Source organism: Diabrotica undecimpunctata, chromosome 3 (assembly GCF_040954645.1).
Source record: "Diabrotica undecimpunctata isolate CICGRU chromosome 3, icDiaUnde3, whole genome shotgun sequence".
Lineage (NCBI taxonomy): Eukaryota > Metazoa > Arthropoda > Insecta > Coleoptera > Chrysomelidae > Diabrotica > Diabrotica undecimpunctata.
The window spans coordinates 81,992,832-82,009,504 of NC_092805.1; the positions used below are offsets into that span (position 1 = coordinate 81,992,832).

Here is a 16,673-nt window from a genome sequence, read left to right on the forward strand (position 1 = left end):
TAAAACTTTAACCAAGCTAGGGAAGAGTAAATTAATTAACTTCAATTTTCAGGTTTGGTGTAAAATACAAAGAAAGGAAAGAAAGTGAGTTTTTGTATCAGTTTTTTAATACTATGGCAGAAACTTAAATTTTAAGATAGAAAATACTATAACATTTTTTTGGTCAAGTTTTCCAGTCATATAATCTCAGCATACAAATGGATGTTTAACTGCCAAAATGTTATACCTACCAGCAATTTTATAAGCCTGGAACACGGCTGTTAAACATTCCAAAAAGGGATGAATATTTTTCTTAGTGGAAAGTTAGAACTGGAGTATCTTGGACGTGATAAGAAACACCATATAATATAGGACACAAAAATAATTCTTCACAAAGAAATAACTTGTAAAAGACTGCTGGGGAAAGAATAACATGTTTAAAAAATCGAAGAGTCTGGTTCTATTCAAATACCACAAATCCTTTACCTACTGCTGTTTACGTACAAAGTACGTATAGCTATGAAAACGGCTAACATTCGATAACGAATAGGGACACATAGATATATGCCAATTTTCTCATTGAAATTTGATTTATTATGGAAACTATTGGCGCAAAACCCAAAATTCATACAAAGTAAAACAGTTTCCTGTGTTTGTTCTACCCTTTGTCCGACTCGTGACGCCATCTACAAATACTCACCCGAGTTTTCCTGCGCTAGGCCACGTCGAGGCTTCTCCGCGGCGGTGGAAAAGTACCCGCAGCTTTTCAGAGCTTTGAGCTTTCCACAGAGTCAGTCGTTCGACAGTGTTCGCGTTAGAGATACGCATCGCCATGTCTCTGCACCGCGACCTGCTCGTTCTTCACGTCCTCCTTGCGAGTTTCATACAATTTTCAACATCCAGAGCGGTAAGTAGGAAAAAAATTGGTGAAAAGTGTTTTGAGCTTTTCGTATTATTGATGAGCACCAAGCGCTGGGGAATAAAATAGAGGGTTTTTCGAGGTTTTTTTTAGTAGACAGAAGGAGGTTAAACAAAGAAAAGGGTACGATATTACCGATAATTTATTGATGAAGGTAAATATTAGGGGATTGGTCGACATGATATTGGAAAAAGAGGAGGGTTAAAATGCGTTCGGCGGGGTTGTACGACAGTGTTAAACGCGAAACAGGGGTGATTTTAAAAGATTACATTAATAAAAATTTATGAAGTCATTTCTTTTCGGTGACAGATATTTTGTATTTTAGAATAAACTATACGACGTTTAAAATATTTTATATTAAAGGCTTTTAAGAAACTGTTAACTCTATAATTAGTAGTTACCGAACAAAATTACTTAATTTTAATTGGCTAAGTGCAGTAATAAACTTAAGAATCGCTAGCTTTTTGGTTTAATTACTGTATAACTGAAACATAACACATGTATTTTCTTATTAGTAATATTTTAAACAATATAATAATATTCTATTATTTTAAGTTCTACAAATATATGACTGTTCTAAAGCTTCATTTTTTTCGTCATTCTAATGTCATATTTTATTCTGTAAATTTTTCTACCTATATACTCTAATTCTGTTTTTTATGTTATTTTCTCTCTATATAGTTTTTCTAAATAAGTTTTTATTGTAATACTTTGGTATTAGATATTTTTTTTAGTATTGATTTTTTGGTACCCATTGGATATTACGTAGGTACATTAGGAAGTTTATGGTCAAAGACTTCAGATTAAATTTTTTTATTGCTGATACTTTTAACTATCTTTAACAAGTTCTAAGATTTCTGGGATGTAGTAAGATGATGTAAAATGTAGAGAGATGATTTAGATGCAGAGGGGGTTAATAGAGTTAATAGTGAGAACTCAATAAATATTTTGGTCTGATGTGTCTGAATCCTTCTAAAAAAAAAAAACTGACACTAAGGTATACAAAGCTTTTTAGTCTTAGTTCGTCCTACTTTTTCTAAGTAGGAACTGTATTATTAATAATAATCAATCTAAGATGTAGATTATTTATGTCTATAAAATTGTTCACAGTGCAGTCCTGTAATTATACTGATTTTTTATAGCTTGTTATCTTGTAAGGATCTAGTTTACTTATAGTGTCCTAATCTCTTCTAGATCTTCATTCATATGGACGGCAGCGTCTTTAAAATCACGATCTATTTATAATGTACTACCGACGTTAGAGTGATCAAAGTACACATCTATGAGCAAGCAGAACAGGTACGTTCCTAAAAATATCTAGGAACGATGGAAAATGAAAATTGGGGCAAACTGCATAAAATGAGAATAGATCAAAAATGTAGTTTCTTTTAAATTATTAGTGAAGCAGTTTGTAATGGAGATGTTAAAATTGCTAAAACTTGGGGTTAAATCACAACAAAAATACAACGATTAATGCGTCTGCTATGAATAGATTCTATACAGAAAGTGGTCATCGACTGGTAAAAGCTACAGTAGAAATCGATATGAAAACCAAGCAACAGAAATTGTTGAAAAAATTACGCTTTTTAACTAAACAATACAAATATAAATAAAACAAGATATCTTAAATAAGCTTACCAATAGGATGACACAATCAATAGTTTTTTTGTAAGGATCTGATCGCAGAATAACATAAATAAAAACTCAGATTGCGTCCAAATACATTGTAAGATATGAAACAAAATTACTTGTTCTCATCATCATAGCTATTCATACCATATTGGTAGATGTTCTGATAAGATGAACTTAGCTGTAATTATAACACTCACTTAGGTTTCTCCGCTCGGAAATTCTTCTTCCTAGACATTTGTAGTTGTTAAAACTTTGTACTTAATCTCTTTTTATGGCTAGGCCATCTAATATTTGTCGTGTAATATTCATTAATTTGTAATATTCATGAACTCGCGTTCATTTCTAGTCTGTAATTTACTATTTTTATTAGGAATAAGCCACGATTTTACTTTAAAACAAGTTTACTGGTACTTTTCGATTTCCACTTCGGAAATCGTTCTCAAAATACAAAACATTAATGAATTAAACAAGTTTTATTTTTGCTACTTGGTAAAAAAAAAACTCTTCTAATAATTTAATTATATTTGACTCATTGATATTGACAATTTAGACATATAATATATATTTTAAAGTAAATATTTGGTTTTAAAATGATTTCAATATTTTTGAGTTGCCTTCCTGGGACGACTTTATTGGAGAATAGTTTATTCTACAACATAAAATCAACTTTTTCTGTCAATTCGTCAGAAAAATCATAGCATGTGATTTGTCATTAAAAAGAAAATTACATGTAATTATGATAGCAAAATTCTCCTGTTAGTGATCCCATAGTAAATCATGAGGAAAAAACCTCATGATATTATCCCGACATGGTAAGTATTAGGACTTATAGTTAGTTTACCCTCAATATTAACAACCAATTCTCATTTTATATGTCTGATATTTTAATACACAAATGATATTGATATGTTTACTAACTTACTAATAGTGCTATTTTCTTTCTATTGATTTCCTCTTTTAATATGGATAACCAGATCCTACTGTATTCTGCTGAGGAATTTGCGACGTAATTGGTGTTTTTTAACATAATTAGGAGTCGCCTCTTTGGTTTTTCTCTTTTTACCATCTTTTTCTTTCAGGACCATATTAAATCTTTCCACTGAATTCTTTGTTCGTTTTCCGACGCGTTTTTACATAATTCAAATATATCAAATTCTCTATTTTTGATATTGGATTGATGTTCACTTATTCTAACATTTATTGGTCTTTATATTTCACCTAAATAAAAATGTTCTCATTCACAAGGTATTTTATAAATTTAATTTTTTGTTCTTTCTTGTTCATTGTTAGGTTTAGTTTTATATAAAATAGATCTCAGGTTTAGTTTTAGATAAAATAGATCTCAATGTAAGTTTTTCTGATAATCCTTTCATGGGTGGTGTGTATTATTTTCCTCGCATTTTCATTCTGACGGGGATTCTTAAGAAGTTAAAGTTAATTTTATGTACTTGAATGAACTATTATTCTGACGAGTATTCTAAGTTAAAGTTGATATCATGTAATCGAATAAACTATCTTCTAATAAAGTCGTCCTAGGAACGCAACTTAAAAATATTGACAATGATATTTTAAAGTCATCTACTTTAAAATATACAATATATATATATATATATATATATATATATATATATATATATATATATATATATATATATATATATATATATATATATATATATATATATATATATATATATATATAAGTTGTCACTATAAATGAGTCAACTACAATTAAAGTATTAAAAGAATAATTTTTTACCAAGTAACAAAAAAAAAATTGTTTAATTTATTAGTGTTTTTTATTTTGAAGTAGAAATCAAAACGTTAAAATAACCTTATTTTAACGTAATATTTTTGATTATTCCCAATAAAAATAGTAAATTGCATTAAGATGCCACAAGAAAATGGCTTTAGAACAAGATTTCTAGTTTGTGTAGGATACTTTATTGATTTTTTGTAGTTACTTAGATTTTGAGTAATTCTAAACTGCCAGTTAAAATAAGTATATCACCTGCGAACATTATGTTGTTAAATGGTTTGCCGTTTACGGCTAAATCGTGTTCTTCCTCTGATAATACCTTAAAATAACTTGAAATAACTTTTTTGTAAAGGATGAATAACAATGGGGATAACAAGCATCTTTACGTCAAACTCCTCTGTCAACATCTATATATTTCATTTTGACGTTTTCAATCCTAAAAGTTACTTTCTGATTCCAATACTCTATATTTTCTCGTAGTAGTTCTACAGGTTTCTAGTATCGCACTCTATCGAATGCCTTCTGAAAATCAATGAAGATCCTAGTTTATCTTTAAGAAGAACAGAAATCATAAAAATAAGAAATGAACAGAGCAAAATAATAGTGGGCTATAACGAAATTATTAGAACCATCAGTTCCGTTTAATGAATGTCTGGATAGGAGAGAAGTCCCAGAAGAATGTAAAACTGCAATAATACTAATAATCAAAGATTATAATATCCAAATAAAAAATTATAGATCTGGATCACTTTTGTCTTATTTATATAAGATATTTTGCAAAATTGTAATTAACACCTAGTCGTAAGATTAATTTTTATCAACCAGTGGAAAAAGACGGATGCAGAAAATGCTTGCACCATCGAATATTTATATCCGGTGCAAGGTTAGTAAATAGACACGTTGCCTGGTAACTTTAAACCAATCAGCGTCGAAAATCCAATGGCGGGAATGACGTCACTGAGAATGCTACATTCAAAATCATTCACTTTACCCATTTGAAATGAACTCGAAAAGGAGCAATGATTGAAAATATATTACTCTATGTATATTAAAAAAAAAGGCTGGAATTTTAATGACTATATATTTTATTAAATCTTTAAAAAAGGTGGGAGATACCTATAGAGTTACAGAAATAGTAGAATATAATTGCAACTTAATATATGTAATAGAATAACACTACTACTAAATTAAATTAAAAGTAGGTTCTTTTGTGTATATATGCGATTAAAGCATGCAAATATACTATATTTGAATACAATTGAGTTGTGTAAGTTATTTTGAGTACATACTTTTAAGTTGGGGCAATGTGCATATAGTGCAAAACGTAGGTACTTTAGACTTTAGCGTACTAAAGTACCTTAGGTTAAAAGCCCTCCATAATTCTTTTTGGCGCCAGCGAGCCTTTGTTTTCTTTGTAATATTATTTTTGTAGTTGATTAGGAGTTAAAAAGTCTTTAAAAATATGTTTTGCTTTTTCCTCAAACTCAGTTTCGCTTTCCAGTTTAGCTGTCTCAACTTCTCTAATACATGATTTCCGATTGTTTTCAGTATCTTCTTTTTCTAGAAGTTTTTGTTCGACTTTCACGTTTTCTTCTTTTCTTTTTAGTATATCTAATTTTATTCTTTATTGCATGAAGGTTTTTCTGGTAAATCAATATGTTGGGTAGAAGTATTCATGTGTATTACTTTTATCTGCTTCTCTTTAGTATTGTATTCTGTAAAATTATATGTCCGGCAACATCTGTGTTTTCTTTCCTGGTCATGCTTTTTGATCTCATACTTATTTCTTTTACGTCATCGTCATTTGGCAGTAAAAATAACGAGGGAATTACTAAAATTAAAACTTTTAATTATAACTAGGTACATGAAGTTATTATTAATGATATTTGTTTGTTTTTTTACTTTATGTTGCAAAACTCAATCACAAAATTATCTCAAAGTCAATGAATTAACACTATCTTTTTTCAGCTTTTTAGGTTGTATGTTTAATGGTTTAGCTTTTAAATAGCTTATAATTTTTCATCCGAAAGTGAATACTACAAACTCTTTTATTAGCACAGGACTGCTTATCCTTCGTATGACACTTGCTGATCCATTGCCTTTATTTTGAATTTTTACTTTACATTTTTTGGAAATGTAAAAAGCATTAAATTCCTTCCATCCTGTTTAGACTTTTTTTTATCTACTTTTGCAGATTGTTACACTGCAAATATTTCCACCAGTCATTTGAATCAAAAGGAAATATTTGAAATAATTTATGTTAAATATTTTCCTACATTAATGCCAATATTACCCTTACTATATAATACATCAGAAATAAAATTCATTAAGTAGGTAGTTAACGCAACCACAATAAATGTATCTTAACACTCGTATAAGAGTTTTGGGTTCAAGTTATATACTAAAAAACAATCAATGATATCTATAGACACATTATATCTCAAGATATAAACATAAACAAAAACACTAACGACATTTAACAACAAAATATATTCTTGAAGCCACTTATTCTATTCTGTTCTCAAACCATTGGTAAAATTGACCCCCTAGGTGACGTCACGGTGACATATTTCATTCTGTCAATATCATACTTACTATGCAACCTGTCTTTTACTAACCTTGTATCCGGTGCAAATTTGTGAGGGGCAAAATTATGGAATAAATTCATTTTTTTCGAGAATGGGCGATTTTGAAGACAAATCTTGAAACAGGTCGATTTTTATTTTTAAGTTATGATTTTTTGGCATGCATATCCATCTGAACATGATGATGTATTCTTTGATTTAATTATATAAAAAGAGGAGTCGTGTGCAAGCTCATTTAAAAGGCTATTAAGTTCTCTATTCAGTAATATAAACATTAACATAATTACTTATACAGGATGGCCAAAAAATAATTTTTGAATTAAGCTAACTAAATTAACAAAAATTAATGTTTGTTTGACAAATAAACATTGCTTTTTGCTTAAATTTAATGTTCAAACTATCACCCGCCTGCCTCTTGGCGTTAATTGAAACGATCAAAATATTCTTGTATATGGTGGATAATTTCTGGAGTTATATTATGAATTTCCTATCTTATTCTATTTTTTAAATCTTGTAAATTTTGAGGTCGATTGGCCATGCTAATCATCCTCAATGATTTTTTAAAATGAATTTTTAAACTTTCGTACTAATGTTCTTTCTACTAGTATGAAAAGACAAAAATAAACTCCCATATTAGTCACCTAAATAATGAAAAATAAAAAGAACGAGTTGATTTGGGTTAAAAAGTCGGTTGTTTACATGTTCTTATAAGGATTGGTTAACGGAAGCGCAAAGAATTGCAGTAATAATTTTAGTTAGATATGGGGATAAAACCAGAACACAATAAGAAGTATCTAATTTATTTGATATACAATATCTTAATACGCGTATCATACAGTCTAAATTAAAAATCAAAGAGAAACTGGAGACATGATACATGTTGCTAACGCTGTTCTTGTACCAATAAATGGTAATATAAACCTTGGTGTTTTACTAAGTGTGGCAGATAATCCTCAAATTTATTTAAGGCAAATTGCAGCTAATACAAACATTTTTAAAAGATCTGTTTTACGTGTACTAAAAAAAAAAAAAATAAATATCACCCGTATAAAATTTATAATGTCCAGAACATCAATCAGGGTGATCCAGATCATCGAATGCAATTTTGTCAAAGAATGCATGATTTATGTAATCAAAATTCTTCGCCAAATTATTTTTACTGATGAAGCAAACTTCTTTTTACATGAAACAGTAAATGAAACAAGACTGCAGATGTTAGATCCTCCCCCAAAGATGAACAGATCTTACAACACTTGATTTTTTATATGGAGTTACTTAAATTCAAATATTTAAAAATTACAAAATTTAGAAAATATAATTAGATTGGAAATTCGTAATATTACACTAGAAATGGTCCATAACGTTCAAGAAAGTTGTCGTCCTCGGTTCAATTACTATTAAGAGCCAGCTGGGAGGCAATTTAACCATTTAATTTAAACTAAAATCAGATTTTAATTAGCAAAATAAAAACTTCTTCTGTTTTCAATCTGGAGTAAAATATATTTTATATTAAACAAATTACATACTTACATAATTTAAAAATTATATATTTTTTTGAACACGATGTGTAATTTATTATGGTAATGTTTATATTACTGAATAGAAAATTAAATAAAATTTTAAATGAGCTAGCACACGACCCCTAATCTCATTAAAAAGAATCATCGATTACATCATCTCGCCTACATGGATAACGTCATTATGATCTATGATCACTAACGCTCTTACGTAAAAAAAAATTTTCATTATTACTAAATCTTTTTTTAATATTCTTACGTAAAAATACCGTCTCATTTGTGACATTGCATTCTTTAAATCGTGTCTGACCATTAAGTCATTCCAAAATCTCTTCAAATTAAATATCACACTAAATTTCTAAATTTTTAGAGCAACTTGTTTCTCGCTTCTTTGAAATTCAATTCATTCCACCCGACGTAACTTAGACACAACAAATTTCCAATTTTTTAAAACCTACAATGACATCCACTCTCATAATATCCACCTATTATTAGAGGATACTTTCGATCGTCATTCTCACCACAAAGCCCAATACATTTCTGACAACAAAACCCAGAAATGCAAAACTGAGCCAACTTATCTATTAGCAAAATCCACAGACCCTTTCGAATTAATAACACCCTAAATAATAAAGAAAAAGAGGTTAGTCTTTGTATGTGGGTATATTTTATTTTATAAAAACCCTTAAAAGGGCAACATTAAAAGCACGAACGTTTTCGGAACAACTGTTCCATCATCAGGTTAAAATACCTAAAATAAGTATAAACCATTTAATTACAGCAAACGTGGTTTAAAATTTTGACTAAGGTTAAAAAAGCAAAATGGTTATACTTACAGGTTACCATGCCTGAGCCACCAAAATATTTGGGTAAAAACCCTTTAAAATGTAATGTGTTACCAAAGATTGTACATGATGTTGATAATATTATATGATGTTTAATGTTTTAATTAAATTTTACTTCAGGTAACATACACCCATGTTTAAGTGAGTTCCAGTGTCCGGAGAGTAAACCTCTTCAAACGGACTTCAGCTGGTAACTGATTGATAAGATACCCATGAACGGTGTCAAAAACAAAATGTCAATGTACCATGAAACAATATTAGTTAAAAATAGTATTACTACAGCCAAAAGATTAAAAAACTTTGATGATGTTAAAATGATAACAGCAATGCAGGTGTTGGGATTTAAAAATTTTTCTATAATTATTTAATATTGGATATAAAAGATGTAAATTACTGGTGTTGTTGAAGGTCATATTTAAGAGAATGACGTATGCATTAGGCAGCTTATGTTACTCTTTATCGTATGGAGTGTGGTCCAAAAAGTGTAATTTGTGACGAATTAGCTTAAATATATGGAAATGTTCTTTTATGTTGCTTACATCTAGGACAAGGAAAAAATAAATAGTATATATTTGTAGCTAATGTAAGACTTCGTATTTAAATGAAATTGTTTTCATACTGCTCGTATCGTAAAAAATTTAATATAAGTGAGTCCAATAGATTGAGAAGAGGGATTAAAAATCTTCCGGCTGAAGGAATTAAAGTTATAATATATGTGATTAAATTTAAAAATTTTTTTGAAAAGGCTGAGATCCTCAGAGACTTGGCAGGAATAAAAGTAAATGAAATGACTAAAGAATAAAGGAGAGTGGGTTAAAGGAAAATAAATGAGTTAATCAACAAAATTAGAGATGAAAGAGGTCCTTCATGCTTAAAGCATCTAGCACCCTGAACAAAATATATTTTGATTATATTAAATTCGGTACATAAAAGCCTGAAATTTTATTTGTGAGTATGATGTACTAAGTTGTTGACTAAGAAAGGGGGGGAGCAATGGTTGATTAAGGGTTTTTGGCAAAGTGGGAGAAAGTGAATTCTGATGAATTGCTGGATTGTGTTTAAATGGTTACTGAGCTTAGAACTAATGAGAGGATAGTAGATATATGAAATGACAGAGAAATAGCAAAAGAAAAAAGAATGGACAGGAATATGATGTAAACGTGAAGATTGTAAAATAATGAAATAGTGAGGTATAATAGATATGATGTTAACAATAGGGGGCTGAAAAATTCTTTTGGAGGGAGTGTTGTGACAGTAGTGTAGAGAGAATGGTTGTTTTAAAAGCAACAATTGTTGAGAAGGATTAAGGTGTTGACGTTTATAGAGGAAGGTCAGATAAAGAAGATGGGGTAAATTTGAGAAGTGTGGGTTATGAGAAGAGTTGTCGGTGTAAGGGTTGAAAGTCACGGTTGAAAGATACATGGCGATTAACGCAGTTGGGGCTTCTTTGCTTTTCTTTGACTATTTCCAAGTCTTCATATAGATCTAATTTTAGAAAATTTTTTTGGGGTATGTTATGTAACAAAGAGACGTCTTCTGGTATGTTGAGGGTATGTTTATGTTGTGCAAGATGTTGTGAGAAGGTGGAAGTGTTCTCTTTTTTAGTGTGTTCTAAGGACCGGGAAGTTAGTGATCTACAGGTTCTACCTATATATGTAGCATCACAATCAGAGCACTGTAATTTGTAAACACCACTACGATCCATGTAGTTGATGCAATCTTTTGAATTGGTTAAACATTGTCCTAGATTGTTCAGGACTTTAAAAGAAATGTGGGTATTCTCAACAGATCTTTTTAGGATATATCTGATATCTCCAGAAAGACGTTCTTGAAGGTAAGGTAAGGAAGCATAATGAGGTTTAATGGTCAAGTCTCTGGGGAACGCAGCCTCTCTCAATAGTTTGAGTTGTCTCTTATTAATAAGTTTGTTAATGAGGTTGGGGTCATACCCATTGTTGGATGCTATTTGCTTTAGAATATTAAGTTCTGTTTGGTAGTTGGATTGTGATAGTGGGATTGTTTCTAGGCGGTGAATATAACTATGGAAGGCTGCATATTTATGTGACATTGGGTGGTTGGAAGATAAAGGTATGATATGGTCGGTTTGTGTAGGTTTCCTATAGATACTGAAATCGAAATGGTCGTTTAATTTGGTAATAGTAAGGTCGAGGAAATTAATAGATTGAGACGACTCTAGTTCCATGGTGAACTTTATGTTTGGGTGGATTTGATTTATTTTAGAGAGTAATAGATCAGCTGAATTCGAGTTACCTGATATGAAGACTAAACAGTCATCAACATATCGAAACCAATGGAGAATTTCAGGATTTTTCGGTCATATTTTTCACTAAGCCATCAGGTTGTCTGAAAAATTTACTATTGAAGACAAAAAAGTCTTGAGCTAGACAAGTTTGTAATAATTGAATAATTGAGTTAGTGGTAGACATAGTGATATAATTTGCTCGTAGAAGAGAGTGAACCAGATTAATAGTTTCTTGTTTGGGGACTGAAGAAACTATTAATCTGGTCCGTTTTTTTTTTTAGTTTTTTAGAATCTGCACAAATATACAGAGTGTTTATTTAAAATGTGTAAATATTTAAATTTAAAAAGTTGGGAGTATTTCCGGTGAAACTAGAAGTAAAGTAGTAACAAAAAGTATGACCTCAGATGCGTTGTGTGGCATTGTACTTGCATGCAAAGTCCCATGAATATCGTGTTTTTGAATGAATATCCCAACCCTGTGTATGTATGTATTTCATACTTATTGTTAATAAAACATTTGTACTGACCTCATTTTCTGCATATATTTTACCTTTGTTCGATTTTTTCTAGCAAATACAAATGTATTACTAAATATTTAGTTATTAAGGGAAGTTTAATTGTACTTGTTTCTCTTTACTTTGTGCTAATATTGTATGTTGCTATTTTTCCTTTAAAAGAAACAACTCTCAACCAACCCACGAATTTCCCACAACCCTTCTGTTGATTTACCATTCTTTGGCAAAGTCTAAAATTGTTCTCGGCAAACTTCCCTCTTCCATGCATTTAAATTTAATGTCAACAAAATGTTCAAACGGTTTGTTTGTATTTATCTCGTTCTACCTCCACGTTATTGCGTTAAAATATGTTAAGACACGTCATCGTTATCCAATTAGAAAACTAATTTAAATTAAATATCATACAGCTTTTTCGCTCACAAGCTCATGGCGGAAGATAAAATACTTACTTCCAATTAAAGTGGTTTCTTGAAAACTTTCAAACCCGTCGTAAAATATTACATTTATACAAATAATAAATATTGAATTTATGTCTTACAAATTGGTTATTTATAAGCTCCTTTCCATAGTTTTAACTTCTTTACAACATCGTTCTTAGTCATTTCATGATTAAATTCTACATTAAATTTTTCATCCCTTATTTGGCGCTTTGCTAGTCCATCAGTGCTACCAACTAAAAAGGTTAAAATGGTGGATTGTTCGTATCGATTTAATTGTTGAACAAGTGTTAATTATTTAGTGCTACGAGTGGCAGCTTTAATTTTCCAATGAGTTTTCGACGTATGGTATTAACAATTTTTACCTCCCGATAAAATTTATAAAAAAATTAGTTGTGATTTGGTAGTTGTTCTATTTTCATACATTGTACAAAACTTCGTTTTTAGTTTCATTCTTAGACTAAATTATATATAAGAAAATCGCTTCACAACAATATTAAATTATATATATATATATAATAATATAATATATATATATATATATATATATATATATATAAATACATAAATATATATATATATATATATATATATATATATATATATATATATATATATTTATGTATTTATATATTTATATATATATATATATATATATATATATATATATATAAATATATAAATACATAAATATATATATATATATATATATATATATATATATATATATAAATATAAGAGGATCAGCTACAAAATACTTCGACCAGAGCCGGCCTTAGGAGTGTTAAAAAGTACCGTCCGTAACCTGAAACAAGCCTGGATCCGAACAAATATAACTTTTACTGAGAAAGTATACCCGGTCGGGGATATAGCAAAATATGTATTGGACACATATGTTCTAGTAGGGTTGAACTACTGCGAAAAACAAACAAAAATCAGCTCAGAATCAGAACAGATTTCATTATTAGATATGCGCCAGTAAACGTACACCTGCATACAACCTGAAATGGTTAACCATATTTTGCATGAGTACATATGGATCCGAATGCAATATAATTCTGGCTGAGAAAGTATACCCGGTCAGGCATATATAGCAAAAGGTATATTGGACACACAAGTGCTATTAGGGTTGAAGGACTGTGAAAAGCAAGCAAAAATCAGTTTAGAATCAGAACAGACTTAGTTACTAGATATGCACCAGTAAAGGTACACCTGCATAGAACCTGAAATAGTTAACTATATTTTTCATGAGTACGGAGTACTAGATAGACCTTTACAAGCTAGTATAGTGTTTCAGAATTCTAGAATGATTATCATCAATAAATGTAAGATGTAAAATAAGCCAATTGGCTGCAGTACGACCGGTTTGTTAATCCTCACCAATGAATACGTATAAACAAAATTATAAAGAAGCTGCAATGAAAACTAATGGAGAAGTCGATAGTATACAGATTAGAAATTAATGGTGGAATAAAGAAATAGGAGATCTTGTCGGAAAGAAGGATGTTTATAATAAATGTAATAGTTTAATATAAGTACAACAGTTTAAACAAAGAAGTAAAATAACAGGTAAATAAAGCCAACAATGAGATGTGGAATAAAGCCTGGGATAACGTAAAACATTTTATGGATACCGCAAGAAATAAAGAACCCTGGAAAACAAAAAGAGGTAGTAATAGAGATAGAAAAGAACGTCGTAGGTTAAGGGCCGATTGTTCGAACGCTAATTAAAACTTGATCGTAATCAAATATTTAATTACAATCAAATACGTCACAGAAGCTGTCAAAATTATTAAAAATTGCTTATTATTATGGATTTGTAAATAAAAACATGAAATTAACATTAGAAAGAGTTTAATTATGGTTTATTTTAAATTAAAACGTAAAATAATAAAATTGAATAAAATAAATCAGTCAACGTAACCTTAAAATGTGACATATTTGATTTTAATTAAATATTTGATTACAATTAAGTTTTGATTAGCGTTCAAACAATCGGCCCTTATATCTCTACTACCGCCGGAATTATGGTTTGAATATTATTAATAAATGCTGACAGAAGATAGAGCATAATTCCAAAGTATTGTGTATGAAAAATATGACATTTCCTATTGCTACCAAACTACTAGTACTTAATAACAAATAACACCAGAGGAATTTAAAAAACACCTCGACGTTATGAAAAATAGGAAGGCTTCAGGACGGGGCGTGAGAGAAACTATTTCAGCTCTTAGAAGACAATTAAAAGCCAAATTGAAGATTAGTGATCAGAAGCTGAAGATTAGAATAGCTTTCTTATTGGTCGTTTTTGTATAGACAATTTGTTCTGAAACACAATATGTAGACACACATGGTATTTATTGATCTTCAAAAGGCGTATGATAATGTCCCATTAGCCAAGTTGTGGAAGGTGCTAGAAGACAAGAAAATTCCACCGAGTTACAATAATGCTGTGGGGGAGTTGTACGACGATATGATGAGTTTGGAGAAAAAGGGACATAAAAGATAAAGGTAATAAAAGGAGTTCAAGAAGGTTGCTGCATTGCACCTACGTCCCTTAAGATTTATTTGGAAGTGGTTTTGGATATTTAGAGAAGGAAATGTGAATATTTGGAGAAGAAAATGGCTATTAAAATGTGTTATACTTGCAGAAGATCAAGATCATATCCACTACATGTTGCCAAAATTAGATGAAGAATATACTAAGTGGGGTTTATCAATTAATTCATCAAAAACGGAGTATTTAGTAGTGGGAGGTAAAGGAAGGCACTTGGAACTAAGAGACATACAAAATCGAAAATAGTGATAGCTATAAATATCTCGGTGTCAGCATTACAAACGATAGTGGGAATATAAAAAGAATAGCTACTAGAATTGGCCAAGGCAATTTAGCAATTCGTGGAGTAAATAATATAATCTGGTATAACCACACCACTCGAAACAAAAGAATGAGGATATACAATATTATCATAGAAAGTATTGCTACATATGGTTGAGATCTTTAGATATTAAATAGAAAAGACGCATCCAACATAAAAGCAATGAAAATGAATGATTGGCATAGATGTTGCCCAATCATTAGAAGAGATAGAGTAAGTCAGAGAGGGTATGGGTATATATATATATATATATATATATATATATATATATATATATTGTGATTCTGGAAACAATATAATGCAAAAATTCTCACTAATAGCAGGAAAAAGGGAAGACCAAGAAGATCGTGGAGACAAGCAGTAAATGGTGCAATGGAAGTTAGGGGAAGTTATGGAATGGAATGATCGCAAGCGTTGGAAGCTTATATATATATATATATATATATATATATATATATATATATATATATATATATATATATATATATATATATATATATATATATATCCGGCCGGTAACAATTGTTGTTACTAATGAATTGTTCAGTAAACTGGTCATTTAGGTTAACAACTCTTGTATTAGACTTGTTAAGTGGAAATGGTCATCAAGTATTCTAATTAAAATACTTTTTTTAATATTTATTTTACCATTATTTTTCTAGGAATATTTCGGTCAAAATAACGTTCTAACGAAATAATTCGTTTCCATTATGATTTCTTTGTCGTATGCGGCGTTTTAGGTGATCCCACATGTACTCTATTGGATTTAAATCTGGGCTAAACGGTGGTCAATCCAATCTTCAAATTTGGACCTCATTAAGATAATTACGCACTACGGCAGTGGCATATGGTCGAGCATTATCGTGCATTAACATGAATCTTTCATATACAATGTAACCAACATATGGCAAAATATGATCTTGCAGGATATTTTAAACGTAATAGTCACCAATCATCCGTCCAATCACTTCTACGAGTGCGGTACATCCCTCCCAACTAATATCTTCCCAAAGACTTATGCCACCACCTCCAGAACTAACGGTTTGCAGCTAGCGAATCGTTCTCCTCCAACTCTTCTGTGGACGTGATTTTGACCATCTGACTTACATAATAGGATTCTGGTCTCATCAATGACAAGAACATTTTTCCAGTTGTCGATATTTTTATCATAATATATATATATATATATATATATATATATATATATATATATATATATATATATATATATCGTTTACTAAGTTCCACAAGTAAAGAGAGATAAGCCGATTTTTTCTTCTTCACGTGCCATCTCCGCGACGGAGGTTGGCAATCATCATGGCTATTCTGATCTTAGATGCTGC

The 16,673-nt window shown here is 30.1% G+C and overlaps 1 protein-coding gene across 2 annotated transcripts in view; it reads left to right on the plus strand.

Annotated features, from left to right (window-relative positions):
- Positions 1-763: 763 nt before the first annotated feature.
- Positions 764-16,673, plus strand: part of LOC140436967 (uncharacterized) — a 499,062-nt gene continuing 483,152 nt past the window's right edge. For both annotated transcript variants that reach the window (XM_072526155.1, XM_072526156.1), the window contains exon 1: positions 764-886. In XM_072526155.1, the coding sequence (XP_072382256.1) occupies positions 812-886 (75 nt within the window). In that variant the 5' untranslated portion in view covers positions 764-811. The remainder of the gene's footprint in view (positions 887-16,673) is intronic.